Here is a 14129-nt window from a genome sequence, read left to right on the forward strand (position 1 = left end):
ATCCACTCCGGAACTCACAGGAAGTGAGTACGCAAAGCGTGCCTAAACTGGCTGCTGCCTCAGAAGAAACGGCCTCTCTGTAATCAGGGGCGGTCCCAGCGGCCATTCAGACTGCAGAGAAATTTTCTTGCAGAAAACCGGGGAAGGGGTTTGTGGGCAAGGGAAGTGATACTTATCAACTTTGCTGTAGTGCTTTTTGCCTCTTCCTGCTGGCCAGGAGTGATATTCCCAACAGTAATTGATGATGATCCGTGGACTCACTGTGTCATTAGAAAGAAACTACTTTATTCATAACAAACGTTTAAAATCTTAAATTCTAATAAATCTAACCATTAAATAAGAAACTTAGATCACTGAAAAATGAAACAAAAATTGCAAATACGTTTTAAATTCACTGGGTATAAATATTGTTTTGTGCTTGTGATTCAATTTTAAAAATCCACCAATGTCCCAAAACAGCCACGGACTGTAATCCTGTCAGTGTTGCAGACTGTTTTGTAAATGCAAAGCTGAATTAAAGGGCATATTTACTGATAAATGAATTAGTTCTTTACTATCTTACAAAAGCTACCAGCTGTAAGCATGTGAGTAGTTATCCATTACAATAAACACTATAAGTCACTATGCATTAAGTGTGATTAAACACAAGGTGAAAATTAAAACAGCAATTCTAAGACACATTATTTTGTACTCGCACCATAATATCCAGCCCCTCCCCCAAAATATATAGACTGCTCCCAGCCAGCAAGAATTACAATTGAACTGAATTACTTCCAGATATAGTAATTGGCAACCGCTGCGCCAGGTTTTTGATCCCCCAAAAATCATATTTATTGTGAAATAAAACTTCCTTTACCTTCAGTGAGATAGCACATAGTAATTTTTCCCTGTATTCTATTGCGGCAACACATGGGTTAATGGGAGTGTACTGTGAAATTAATCTGTCAGACAACCTGACATGTCAGAAAAACTGCTAAAGCTCAAAAACTATGGAGCAAGAATCAGGCAGCTGACATTACCCTTAGTACTGTCAAATTCTAATCCCTGCTTAGCAACTAATGACCAGGAATGTATATTCACAACAAATTGTGCAATTCTAACCACTAAGACACTGACGCTCCCACTTTGTCAGAGGGGAGCAGGAGATAAATAAATGACCTATTATAATAAACACATGTTCACTTCTGGGTTAAACAACAATTATGTTATGAAGCGGTTACTCACCTGAGGCGACATCAGACCTGTCCTCTTCTAGGCCAAATTCAAATTGAGAAAGACAAAAGATAAAAGAAACCTAATTAATGTGTATGAATAAAAACAGGCTCAGGATATACAGACACTGATGATTACAGTAGATATCAAGCTGATCACATGACCTTTTTCTTTACATTGTTTTCTTTATTTTGTGCTCTTTATAAGTCTGTATCATTGTTCCCCTTTCTCTATAGCTGCAAGTGCACACAAACAAGGCACGTCTATATGCTACATAAGATGACAGATACAAACAGCACACTAGATGGTTCCTACATCAGAAGCTATACAATGACACGACAGCGAAAAACACCAAGGGCCATCAGCTAAATCATACATACTAAAGACAAAGTTATAAATCACTAAACAACCTTTTAGATTACACAAAATGTCTGAAATCTAATAAAGTCTCCCATTGTGCTGTATTGCAGCCACTTTTATATATATGTCTGAGCAGAATATGTTCAGCTACTGACTGTTTACTCTTTTTCTTCTGCTTCTGACAGTATTTTCTTTGTTGTTTTTGCGACCTTGAGCAAAACCATTTATGGCTTAATGGAAAGGAGCCCTCGCTTGTGCCATTAAATTCAGTGAAAACAATAAGGCCCTGGGTAAGCTGGTGGTAACAACAAGAATCTTAAAGTCTATGTTCTGTTCTATGTTATCATGAACACAAGGTATATGTGTTTACTCTCCAGCCTTATATAAACACAAATGCACATATATGTACAGTTCTCGCTTTCAGCCATAAATAAACCTAACTTGTATAGATATCTATAAACCTTTTCCATTATCACACAAAGGCCCCCAGCAACTGCTTTAAGATATATTTGGTTATATGTCTATTATAGTAATAAGTGTCTTCACTACTTACCTGAGGTGACGGCTGGTGAGACTGCGGAGACCAAAACAGAAAAACACAACAGAAAAAACATTAAACAACTTCATTAAAGTTTACCCCCCAAAAAACACTCCCTTCCTACTAAAAGACTAAATATTTCCTTTTCCTCACAAAGTGGCACCAAACCCAAAATGACCTCCCCCAATTATCAACTGAAATATTGTAAACCCTCTGTCAGTATGTAAACCACAAATGCAATCCCTCATAACGCTATGGACTTAGTTCAAACACACACAATCTAGTCTTTGATTCAACACAATCTAATAACTAGCTAAGTGCAGGGAATCAGAAGTGTCTGGGAAAGAACACACACCTCACGTACATTGTTGTCACATAGGCGGATAACACTCAGAAATGTTGGCATAACCTGCGGCAAAAACTGCACACACTTCAGCCCCAGGGACTTAAAGATGAACGTTATTGCCTGGACCACCATAGTGTGATGATTGGACAGCGACTGGTCTCTCAGAATTCGCATTAATGTCACCACAGAAACAGCCGGGTAAAACTCATCAAGAGGCAGATTTCCCATGTTTACCAACATTTCACTGGTGCTGTAGTCAGCTAAAGGAGAAACGCAGAAAATAAGCACAGCAGTACTAGACAGACATCAGCCCCCCTTACTTAAAGAGACATAAAATCAAATATGAAACACACAACCAAATGCATAATTGCACATTTTCTAAAAGAACCCCGTCCACTGCAAAACAACTTTTTATTCCCCATGAGGTGACATTTCGACTTTTTATCCAATACTATGATAACCAATGGCACTCAATGATTGCCAAAAAACAATGGCAAAGCCATGCATGTCTGCTGTTTCTGAACAAAGGGGATCCCAGAGACGCTTTTACAACAATCTGTTTTATGATTGCAGTAGTTGTGTGTAAATAATTTCAGAGAGAGAACCAAAATTTTCAAAAAAGTTAAGTTAAGATTTTTTTCATATAATCTTATCTGGTGGCCAAACAGTGGCATCAAATATACCAAAATGGGCCTAGATCAATACCTTGGGTTGTATATATATATCGTTTTATAGGTAAATTAAAAAAAAAAAGCTCTATTTCAGTTTAAACAGAGTGATAGCAAAAATGCTAAAAATTGTCCTGTACTTTGGGAAAGTTTTTCTCTGAAAGTCACAGTAGCAAAGGGGTTAATCAGTGAACCACTTACCGGAATCCTGGTTGGACTTAGACTCAGAAAGGCTGAGAGCGGAAGCTTCTCTAGACTGGTCAATCATTCCAATGTTCACTTTGTGCTTATATGGATCCAATGCTCCCAGAAGCCCGAGCACACGGATGGCCTGAACGGAGAGGAATGGCACAGGGTAAGATATATGCACAAATAGAGCATTTTATATATTGTATATATATTATTGTTTGTTTATATTTTCTAAATGTCTTCAGAAAGTCATTCCCATCTCCTGTGAGCTTTGTAGGGAACAATGGTCCTCACCTCACGCCGAATCCCCTGGTTCTGTTCAGTTTTCAGGAAGTTCAGCAGCACCTCTAGGAGGGAAGGATACTTCCTGTACGGCTCCACCACGTACCCTGTGCTGGCTACAAGCTGCCCCAGAGTCCACAAAGCAACCTGACAGGAAATGAAAGGACGAATAAGATACACTGTAATATTCCAGCTTTAAGGAGAAAGCAAGAGACACACTCACCTGTCTCTTTGCCAGTAAAGATGAATCCTGCAGCATGTCCATGATAATAGGGAACAGCTCATCCATCCACTTCCTCATCTCCAGCCCACTCACCTTTAAGCAGAAATAATGTTAGAAAACCAAAATATAAAGGGTTTAACACGTAAAATTAGCGTTGGGGTACACATTTATATTTAGTGTAATAGTATTAAGCTCTATAGAATTCTGCATTTGCATCACCGCACACTGTTGGTCTGTAGAGATGATTACACAAGCACACTATCATTTATTCATATTTACACAATGCTCATACAATACAAAACAACAGAGGTTTGACAACATCATTGATAAGGAGAATATTAGAAATGCTACTTTTTATTTTTTAATACTACTAACTTGTGCAAGTTCTCCGATAGTTGCCAGGACATTGGTTATTACTCCAGGGTTTGGATCAGGATCACGGAGTTTGAGGATCAATGCCTGAAAATATCAAAATAATAAAAATGGGTTATGCTGTCTCTGGTTTGCAACAGTTTGTTTGGGCTGGCATCATTGTGTATCTGCTTAAAGGAACACGAAAACTGAACATTTTCTTTCCTGATTCAGTTAGGAGCATTCAATTTTAAACAGCTTTCCAATTTACTTATTATCAATTTTCCTACACTCTCTTGATATCCTTTATTGAAGGAGCAGAAATGAACTACTGGGAGCTAGCTGAACACATCAATAAGCTAATGACAAGAGGCATATATGTGCAGCCATCAATCAGCAGCTAGCTCCCAAACCTGCCTAAGTATGCTGCTTATCAACAAAGGATACAAGTGAACAAAGCAAATAGATAATAGAAGTAAATTGGAACATTGCTTAGCCGCCGCTTGATAGTGTTGCTGGCGGCGAGACCGCACTATTTTAGGAGGTCTGCAGGAGGGAGGGAGGTCATAACACCAAAAGACCCATGCTATTACAGCCCAAAAAACCCTTAACGACCAGCAACGCACAAGTTACATCATGGTCATTAAGGGGTTAAACTGGCATGCTCTGTCTGACACACAAAAGAAAATGTTGGGGTTTTATGTCCCTTTAATAATACGATACACTAATGTAAAAACAGCACAGTAAGTGTTTAAATGACCACTCAATGCAGTAGAATTGCATAATTAACAAGTGCATAATAAAAAGACAATTATTTAACACCTACTCTGAATTTCAAATAAACAGTAGATTTTTTTCTGACAACTTTAATTTTATCCCCATTTCTGGCCCTCTGTATCACGTGACAGACATCAGCCAATCACATACTAGTATGCGTATACCCTGTGAGCTTGTGCACATGCTCAGTAGGATCTTGTTCCACAGAAAGTGTGCATATAATAAAAAGACTGAGCAAAATTTGATAATGGAAGTAAATTGGAAAGTGTCTTAAAACTGCCACTCTATCTGAATCATAAAAGTTTATTTTGACTTGAGTGTCCCTTTAAGGAATACAACTGGACATAGACTGACTCTGATGAAGCTGTTTTATGCAGTGAAACATTCTAGGCAACGCCAACTAAAGGATTTTGGTGTTCAAAGAAAAATATAAATATGTTTAATTTAATTAAATGGCGGAACAAAATGAGAAGAAATGGAAGGGCTCATTCACTAGAATACATCTATTTTATAAATCTGGGCTTAAAGGGACAGTGCAGTCAAAATTAAACTTTCATAATTCAGATAGGGCATGCATTGTTCTCTTGGTATTCTTTGTTGAAAGCTAAACCTAAGTAGGCTCTCATATGCTAATTTCTAAGCCCTTGAAGGCCACCTCTTATCTCAGTGCATTTTGATAAAAAAAAATACAGCTAGACAGCGCTAGTTCATGTGTGCCATATAGATAACATGGTGCTCACTCCCGTGGAGTTACTTATGAGTCAGAACTGATTGGTTAAAATGCATGTATGTCAAAAGATCTGAAATAAGGGACTTAAATACAAGGTAATCACAAAGGTAAAAAGTATATTAATATAACAGTGTTAGTTATGCAAAATTGGGGAATGGGTAATAGCAAAATGTATGCTTACCTGATAAATTTATTTCTTTCCGGACATGGTGAGACCACAACTTCATTCCAATTACTAGTGGGATATTCAACTCCTGGCCAGCAGGAGGAGGCAAAGAGCACCCCAGCAAAGCTGTTAAGTGTAACTGCCCTTACCCATAATCCCCAGTCATTTGGGCCAAAGGAAAATGGAAAAAAGGAAATTTATGCTTACCTCATAAATTGATTTCTTCTACAATACGACGAGTCCACGGATTTCATCCTTACTTGTGGGATATTAACCTCCTGCTAACAGGAAGTGGCAAAGAGCACCACAGCAGAGCTGTATATATAGCTCCTCCCTTCCCTCCACCCCCAGTCATTCGACAGAAAGTTTAGGAAGAGAAAGGAAAAGCTAAAGGTGCAGAGGTGACTGAAGTTGTAAAAAATAAAATAAAATCTGTCTTAAAAATGACAGGGAGGGCCGTGGACTTGTCGTATCGTAGAAGAAATCAATTTATCAGGTAAGCATAAATTTCCTTTTCTTCTACAAGATACGACGAGTCCACAGATTTCATCCTTACTTGTGGGATACAATACCAAAGCTACAGGACACGGATAAAACGGGAGGGACAAGACAGAGACCTAAACGGAAGGCACCACTGCTTGAAGAACCTTTCTCCCAAAAACAGCCTCAGAAGAAGCAAAAGTATCAAATTTGGAAAATTTGGAAAAAGTATGAAGAGACGACCAAGTCGCAGCCTTGCAAATCTGTTCAACAGAAGCATCGTTTTTAAAGGCCCATGTGGAAGCCACAGCCCTAGTAGAATGAGCCGTGATTCTTTCAGGAGGCTGCTGTCCAGCAGTCTCATATGCCAGGCGGATGATACTCCTCAGTCAAAAAGAAAGAGAGGTAGCCGTAGCTTTCTGACCCCTACGCTTTCCAGAATAAACAATGAATAATGAAGATGATTGACGGAAATCCTTAGTCGCCTGTAAGTAAAACTTCAAGGCACGGACCACGTCCAAATTATGCAACATACGCTCTTTCTTGGAAGAAGGATTAGGACACAAGGAAGGAACAACAATTTCCTGATTAATATTCTTATTTGAAACAACCTTAGGAAGAAATCCAGGTTTGGTACGCAAAACCACCTTATCAGAATGAAAGATAAGATAAGGTGAATCACATTGTAACGCTGAAAGCTCAGAAACTCTATGAGCAAAAGAAATAGCAACCAAAAACACTTTCCAAGATAACAATTTAATATCTATGGAATGCATGGGTTTAAACGGAACCCCTTGAAGAACTCTAAGAACTAAATTCAAACTGCAGGGAGGAGTAATTGGTCTAAATACAGGCTTAATTCTAGTTAGAGCCTGACAAAAAAAGACTAAACATCTGGAACATCTGCCAAACGTTTGTGAAGCAAAATTGACAAAGCAGAAATTTGTCCCTTTAAGGAACTTGCTGATAACCCTTTCTCCAATCCTCCTTGGAGAAAGGACAGAATCCTCCATGAGTAGCCCTTGGATTCACACCAATAAAGATATTTAAGCCATATCTTATGATAAATCTTTCTAGTGACAGGCTTACGTGTCTGTATCAAAGTATCGATGACCGAATCTGAGAATCCTCGCTTAGATAAAATCAAGCGTTCAATCTCCAAGAAGTCAGCTGCAGAGAAGTTAAATTTGGATGTTGGAAAGGCCCTTGAATGAGAAGGTCCTGTCTCAAAGGAAGCTTCCACGGAGGCAGAGAGAAGATGTCCACTAAATCTGCATACCAAGTCCTGCGTGGCCACGCAGGCGCTATCAGGATTACCGAAGCTCTCTCCTGTTTGATCCGAGCAATCACGCGTGGAAGGAGAGGAAACGGTGGAAACACATAAGCTAGGCTGAACGACCAAGGTACTGCCAAGGCATCTATCAGTTTGGCCTGGGGATCCCTCTACCTGGATCCGTATCGTGGAAGATTGGCATTCTGTCGAGATGCCATCAGATCCAATTCCGGTCTGCCCCATTGGCGAATCAGTGAGGCAAACACCTCCGGGTGGAGTTCCCACTCCCCCGGATGAAAAGTCTGACGACTTAGAAAATCCGCTTCCCAGTTCTCTACTCCTAGGATGTAGATTGCCGATAGATAACAAGAGTGGGCCTTCGCCCATCGGATTATCTTGGATACTTCTATCATCGCTAAGGAACTCCTTGTTCCCCCCTGATGATTGATATAAGCCACAGTCGTGATATTATCCGACTGGAATCTGAGGAATTTGGCCGAAGCCAACTGAGGCCACGCCTGAAGCGCATTGAATATTGCTCTCAGTTCCAGAATATTGATTGGAAGTAGAGACTCCACCTGAGTCCGAACCCCCTGAGCCTTCAGGGAATTCAAGACTGCACCCCAGCCCAGTAGACTGGCAACCGTTGTCACTATCACCCACGAGGGTCTGCGGAAACATGTCCCCTGGGACAGATGATCCGGCAACAACCACCAAAGAAGAGAGTCTCTGGTCTCTTGATCCAGATTTATCTGAGAAGATAAATTCGCATAGTCCCCATTCCACTGTCCGAGCATGCACAGCTGCAGTGGTCTGAGATGAAAACGAGCAAACGGAATGATGTCCATTGCCGCTACCAATACCCAAGCTAAAGGACATGAAATAAACAGGGAGGGAGAAAAAGGCAGGAGGACCTAAACAGAAGGCACCACCACTTGAAGAACCTTTCTCCCAAAACAAGCCTCAGCCGAGGCAAAAGTATCATATTTGTAGAATTTGGAAAAAAGTATGCAGAGAGGACATGTAGCCACCTTGCAAATCTGTTCCACAGAAGCTTAATTTTTTAAAACCCAAGAGGAGACAGCCCTAATGGAATGAGCCGCAATTCTCTAAGGAGGCTGCTGTCCAACAGTCTCATAAGCCAAACTTCTCAACCAAAGAGACAGAGTAGTTGAAGTTGCATTCTGACCCTTAAAGGGACAGTCAACACCAGAATTTTTATTGATTAGAAAGATAGATAATACCTTTGTTACCCATTCCCTAGTTTTGCATAACCAACACAGTTATATAAATACACTTTTTACCTCTGTGATTACCTTGTATTTAAGCCTGTGCAAAAAGTGTTTGCGAGGCGGGAGTGCAGTGGTTCAGGGGTTAATATGTTTATTCTAGTGGCGGCGATGTCCGGAGCTGCAGATTAGGGTTTAATAATTTTATTTTATTGTTTGCTATGCGGGAGGGCCTCGGTTTAGGGGTTAATAGGTAGTTTATGGGTGTTAGTGTTTTAGCACTTTAGTTATGAGTTATATGCTACAGCTTTGTAGCGTAAAAATCATAACTACTGACTTTAAAATGCATTTGGAATCTTGGCTGTAGAGGGTGTACTGCTCACTTTTTGGCCTCCCAGGACAAACCCGTAATACCGGCTCTATGCAAGTACCATAGAAAAAAGACTATACGCAATTTACGTAAGTTGATTTGCGGTAAGGCCAAAAAAGTGTGCGGTACACCTATACCTGCAAGACTCGTAATACCAGCGGGCGTAAAAAAGCAGCGTTAGGACCTGATAACGCTGCTTTTTTACCTTAACGCAAAACTCATAATCTAGCTGAAAAATAGCAAGTGAACAAAGAAAAACTGATAATATGAGTAAATTAGAAAGTTGCTTAAAATTACATGCTCTATCTGAATCACGAAAGAAAAAATTTGGGTTCAGTGTCCCTTTAAGAATACCAAGAGAAAAAAGCAAAATTGGTGATAAAAGTAAATTGGAAAATTGTTTCAAATGAAATTTTCTATCTGAATCATGAAAGTTTATTTTGGACTAGACTGTCCCTTTAAGTTTTGCAGAGAAAACATCAAACAGGGCAGAAGATTGCCTAAAATCTTTAGTAGCTTGTAAGTAAAATTTTAGAGCTTGCACAACATCCAAGTTATGCAAAAGATGGATTAGGACAAAAAGAAGGAGCAACAATTTCCTGATTAATGTTTCGATCCGACACCACCTTAGGGAGAAAACCCAATTTGGTACGAGCTCAGACACTCTGCGAACAGAAGAAATAGCAAGAAGAAACAAAACCTTCCAAGATAACAATTTTTGTATCAACAACATGCATCGTGGAACTAGATTAAGGTTTAAACACAGGCCTGATTCTAACCAGGGCCTGAACAAAGGCTTGAACATCTGGTAAGTCTGCCAGACGTTTGTGCAAAGGATAGATAGGGCAGAAAGCTGACCCTTTAAAATACTGTCCAATAAACTATTCTCCAGGCCATCCTGAAGAAAAGACAAAACCCAGGGAATCCTCACCTGGCTCCAGGAGAACCCTTTAGATTTGCACCAATAAAGATATTTACGCCATACCTTATGGTAAATCTTGCGAGTAACAAGTTTGCGAGCCTGGAGCATAGTTTCAATGACCGCTTCAGAAAAACCACGTCTAGACAGAATTAGGCGTTCAATCTCCAAGCAGTCAGCTTCAGAGAATCTAGGTTTGGATGGAGGATATGACCCTGAATTAGAAGGTCCTTCCTCAGAGGTAACCTCCAGGGAGGTAGAGATGACATCTGTACCAGATCCGCGAACCAGATCCTGCAAGGCCATGCAGGAGCTATTAGGATTACCAATGCTCTCTCCTGTTTGATACGAGAAATGACTCGTGGAAGGAGAGCAAACGGAGGAAACAGGTAAGCCAGAGAAAACATCCAAGGAACCGCTAAAGCATCTATCAGAACGGGCCTAAGGATCTCTTGACCTTGAACTGTACTTTGGAACTTTGGCGTTTTGGTGGGACACCATCAGATCCAACTCTGGAAACCCCACCTAAAGTAGAGCTGCGCATCTTCACCTGTCTCACGATTCGATTCGATTACGATTATCATCGTAACGATTCGATACGATTCGATTCTACGATGCATCGCGATGCATCACGATTACTGCCTATGATTTTCATGATCTTGTTCTATTCCATATTTTATATATATATATATATATATATATATATATACACACACACTTATATATATATATATACACATACACACATTTATTTATATATATATATATATAGAGAGAGAGAGATCTATACATACACACACTATATATATATATATATATATATATATATATATATATATATATAGTGTGTGTGTGTGTGTGTGTGTATATATAATAATCTTTTAAACAACTGTGTAAGATGGAAGAGCACTTATAAACATAATGCTACAATATGCACAGATATGTATGTGTAGATTTATTTTACAAAGGAAAACCAGCAGCAGTGTACTCACTCAAACATTCTCACAGAGTACATGCAGACATCTGAAACCTGACCCAGAGAGCATTACCAATAGACCTCCTCTCACATGTTCCGGTCAGGAATTTTTATGACACCTATCCTAAAGAGCCGACAGCAGCCTCATGTAAACAGTGAATCTTTTCTTGTATTATAGATTCACGGTTTACTGTTGCGGTCTCTGCTGCATGTTTCCTCTGTCAGATCCCTAGCCCAAACGAGCATTTGAGGGTTGCTGTAAAACTTTTGACTTGCTGTATCTAATAGCAACCCTCAAATGCTCCTTTGGGCTAGGGGTCTGACAGAGAGGAAACATGCAGCAGAGACCGCAACAGTAAACAGTGAATCTATAATACAAGAAAAGATTCACTGTTTACATGAGGCTGCTGTCGGCTCTTTAGGATAGGTGTCATAAAAATTCCTGACCGGAACATGTGAGAGGAGGTCTATTGGTAATGCTCTCTGGGTCAGATATCTGCGCAGAGTGCACAGCAAGTCCTGATGTGGTGTAGCTGGGGGCTGTAACCAGATTAATCCTGACACAAATGCTGTCGGCTCGTCTGCTATGTGAGAGAGGCGGGGTCACGTGACGTTGCGCGATGATGTCACCCCTGAATCGATTCTGATCTGCACTGCATCGATGCAGCATCGTTAACAGGCTGCATCGCGATGCATCGCAGAATCGATTATTTTAGGCACCCCTAACCTAAAGGTTATCTGAGAAAACACTTCCGGATGGAAAGCCCCCCCCCCCCCCCCCGGGATGAAAAGGTCTGTCTGCTCAGAAAATCTGCCTCCCAATTGTCCACTCCTGGAATGTGGATGGCAGATAGAAGACAATCATGAGCTTCCGCCCACTGCAGAATGCAAGTCACCTCCTTCATGGCCAAAGAACTCTGAGTTCCTCCTGGGTGGTTGATGTAAGCCACTGAGGTGATGTTGTCCGACTGGAATCTGATAAACCTGACTAAAGAAAATTTAGGCCAAACTGTCAAGGCATTGAAGATTGCTTTCAACTCCAAGATGTTTATGGGAAGAGAAGACTCTTACCGAGACCACAGGCCCTGAGCCTTTAGAACAGTGTTAATTTTGACGGCAAATTGAAATTTAGTCTTAGTTTTAGTGTTTTGACTAAAATGCCATTTTAATTTTAGTCGTATTTTAGTCATCTTAATTGTTTTAGTTTTAGTCGACTGAATCTCCAGTAGATTTTAGTCGACTAAATCTCCAGTAGATTTTAGTCGACAAAAATCTAAGGGGTTTAGTTAAGGTGTAATGCATTATTTAAGCATTTCTCTATAATTTGCAAACTGATTATATACTCCAGGAGTAAACATAACACCTGTTATTATTTATGGTATTAAGGTTTAAACCTGCAATACAGACACAGATTTAGTCGTGGTGATATATAACGTCTTTATTAAACTTAAAATTAAATAAAACCAAGTTTCATAAACAAACAGAAGTGCAACTTTAAAGGGACAGTCAACACCAGAATTTCTGTTGTTTAAAGGGACAGTCTAGTCCAAAATAAACTTTCATGATAAAGATAGGGCATGTAATTTTAAACAATTTTCCAATATACTTTTATCACCAATTTTGCTTTGTTCTCTTGGTATTCTTAGTTGAAAGCTTAACCTAGGAGGTTCATATGCAAATTTCTTAGACCCTGAAGGCCACCTCTTTTCAGAATGCATTTTAACAGTTTTTCACCACTAGAGGGTGTTAGTTCATGTGTTTCATATAGATAACACTGTGCTCATGCAAGTGAAGTTATCTGGGAGCAGGCACTGATTGGCTAAACTGCAAGTCTGTCAAAAGAACTGAAATAAAGGGGCAGTTTGAAGAGGCTTAGATACAAGGTAATCACAGAGGTAAAAAGTGTATTACTATAACTGTCGGTTATGCAAAACTGGGGAATGGGCAATAAAGGGATTATCTATCTTTTAAAACAATAAAAATTCTGGTGTAGACTGTACCTTTAAAAAGATAGATACTTCCTTTATTACATATTTCCCAGTTTTGCATAACCAACACTGTACTAGAAATACACTTGTTTCCTCTGTTATTACATGGTATCTAAGCCTCTGCAAACTGCCCCCATATTTCAATTCTTTTGATTAGAGGCAGTCTTCAAGGTCTAAGAAATTAGCATATGAACCCCCTAGGTTTAGCTTTCAACTAAGAATACCAAGAGAACAAAGCAAAATTGGTGATAAAAGTAAATTGGAAAGTTGTTTAAAATTACATGCCCTATTTAAATCAGACTCGCCAGAAGCAGCAGTTATGAAGCAGCGGTCTAAAGAGTGCTGCTCCATAACCCGAGTATGATCGGGTTGATTGACACCCCCGAGTCTGCAGCTGGGGGCTGCTGGTGCAATGCTGAATACGGAGAGCGTATTGCTCTCCGCATTCAGCAAGGTCTTGCGGACCTGATCCGCACTGTCGGATCAGGTCCGCAAGACCTTTGATAAATAGGCCTCAATGTCTTTTGACTAAAATGCCATTTTAGTTTTAGTCGTATTTTAGTCATCAGAATTTCTTTCGTTTTATACTCATTTTAGTCTAGTCTTAGTCGACGAAATTAACACTGCTTCAGAGAACCCCAAACAGCTCTCCAGTCTGACAGGCTTGCGTCCGTTGTCACAATAACCCAGGAAGGTCTCAGGAAGCAAGTGCCCCGAAACAGATGATCCAGAGACATCCACCACAAGAATTAATTTGAGCGGCAAAATCCCCAGGTAAATAAATACCCCCAGGGGGTTGTTGAGAAACAGAAGGTACAGAGTGAGAAACTATTAAAGCTTGGGACGTCTGAGTAGAAAGCTGAGGCATATCACGCACAGCAGTTTCCTGAGAGACACTTGGCTCAGAAGGGAGTAATTTGTTCTTAAATTTTTAAGTCTTAGCTAAACATGAGGAACAAAATTGCATAGGCAAAATAATTTGGTTCTCCAAACATAATAAACATTTGTCTATAGACATGGGCTGATCCTGTTCTGGTCCATAGCTACGGGAA

General features: G+C 39.9%; 1 protein-coding gene across 7 annotated transcripts in view; it reads right to left on the reverse strand.

Annotated features, from left to right (window-relative positions):
* Positions 1 to 14129, reverse strand: part of MTOR (mechanistic target of rapamycin kinase) — a 531718-nt gene that overhangs the window by 446380 nt on the left and 71209 nt on the right. For 4 of the 7 annotated variants that reach the window (XM_053691449.1, XM_053691451.1, XM_053691445.1 and 1 more), the window contains exons 15-21: positions 4194 to 4277; positions 3819 to 3911; positions 3608 to 3742; positions 3326 to 3455; positions 2466 to 2716; positions 2126 to 2146; positions 1225 to 1251 (exon numbers count right to left, since the gene is read on the reverse strand). In XM_053691449.1, coding sequence (XP_053547424.1) covers positions 1225 to 1251; positions 2126 to 2146; positions 2466 to 2716; positions 3326 to 3455; positions 3608 to 3742; positions 3819 to 3911; positions 4194 to 4277 — 741 coding nt within the window. The remainder of the gene's footprint in view (positions 1 to 1224; positions 1252 to 2125; positions 2147 to 2465; positions 2717 to 3325; positions 3456 to 3607; positions 3743 to 3818; positions 3912 to 4193; positions 4278 to 14129) is intronic. The other 3 variants (XM_053691448.1, XM_053691447.1, XM_053691446.1) reach the window with 3 other exon arrangements.

Source organism: Bombina bombina, chromosome 8, assembly GCF_027579735.1.
Source record: "Bombina bombina isolate aBomBom1 chromosome 8, aBomBom1.pri, whole genome shotgun sequence".
In the NCBI taxonomy this organism is placed as follows: Eukaryota; Metazoa; Chordata; class Amphibia; order Anura; family Bombinatoridae; genus Bombina; species Bombina bombina.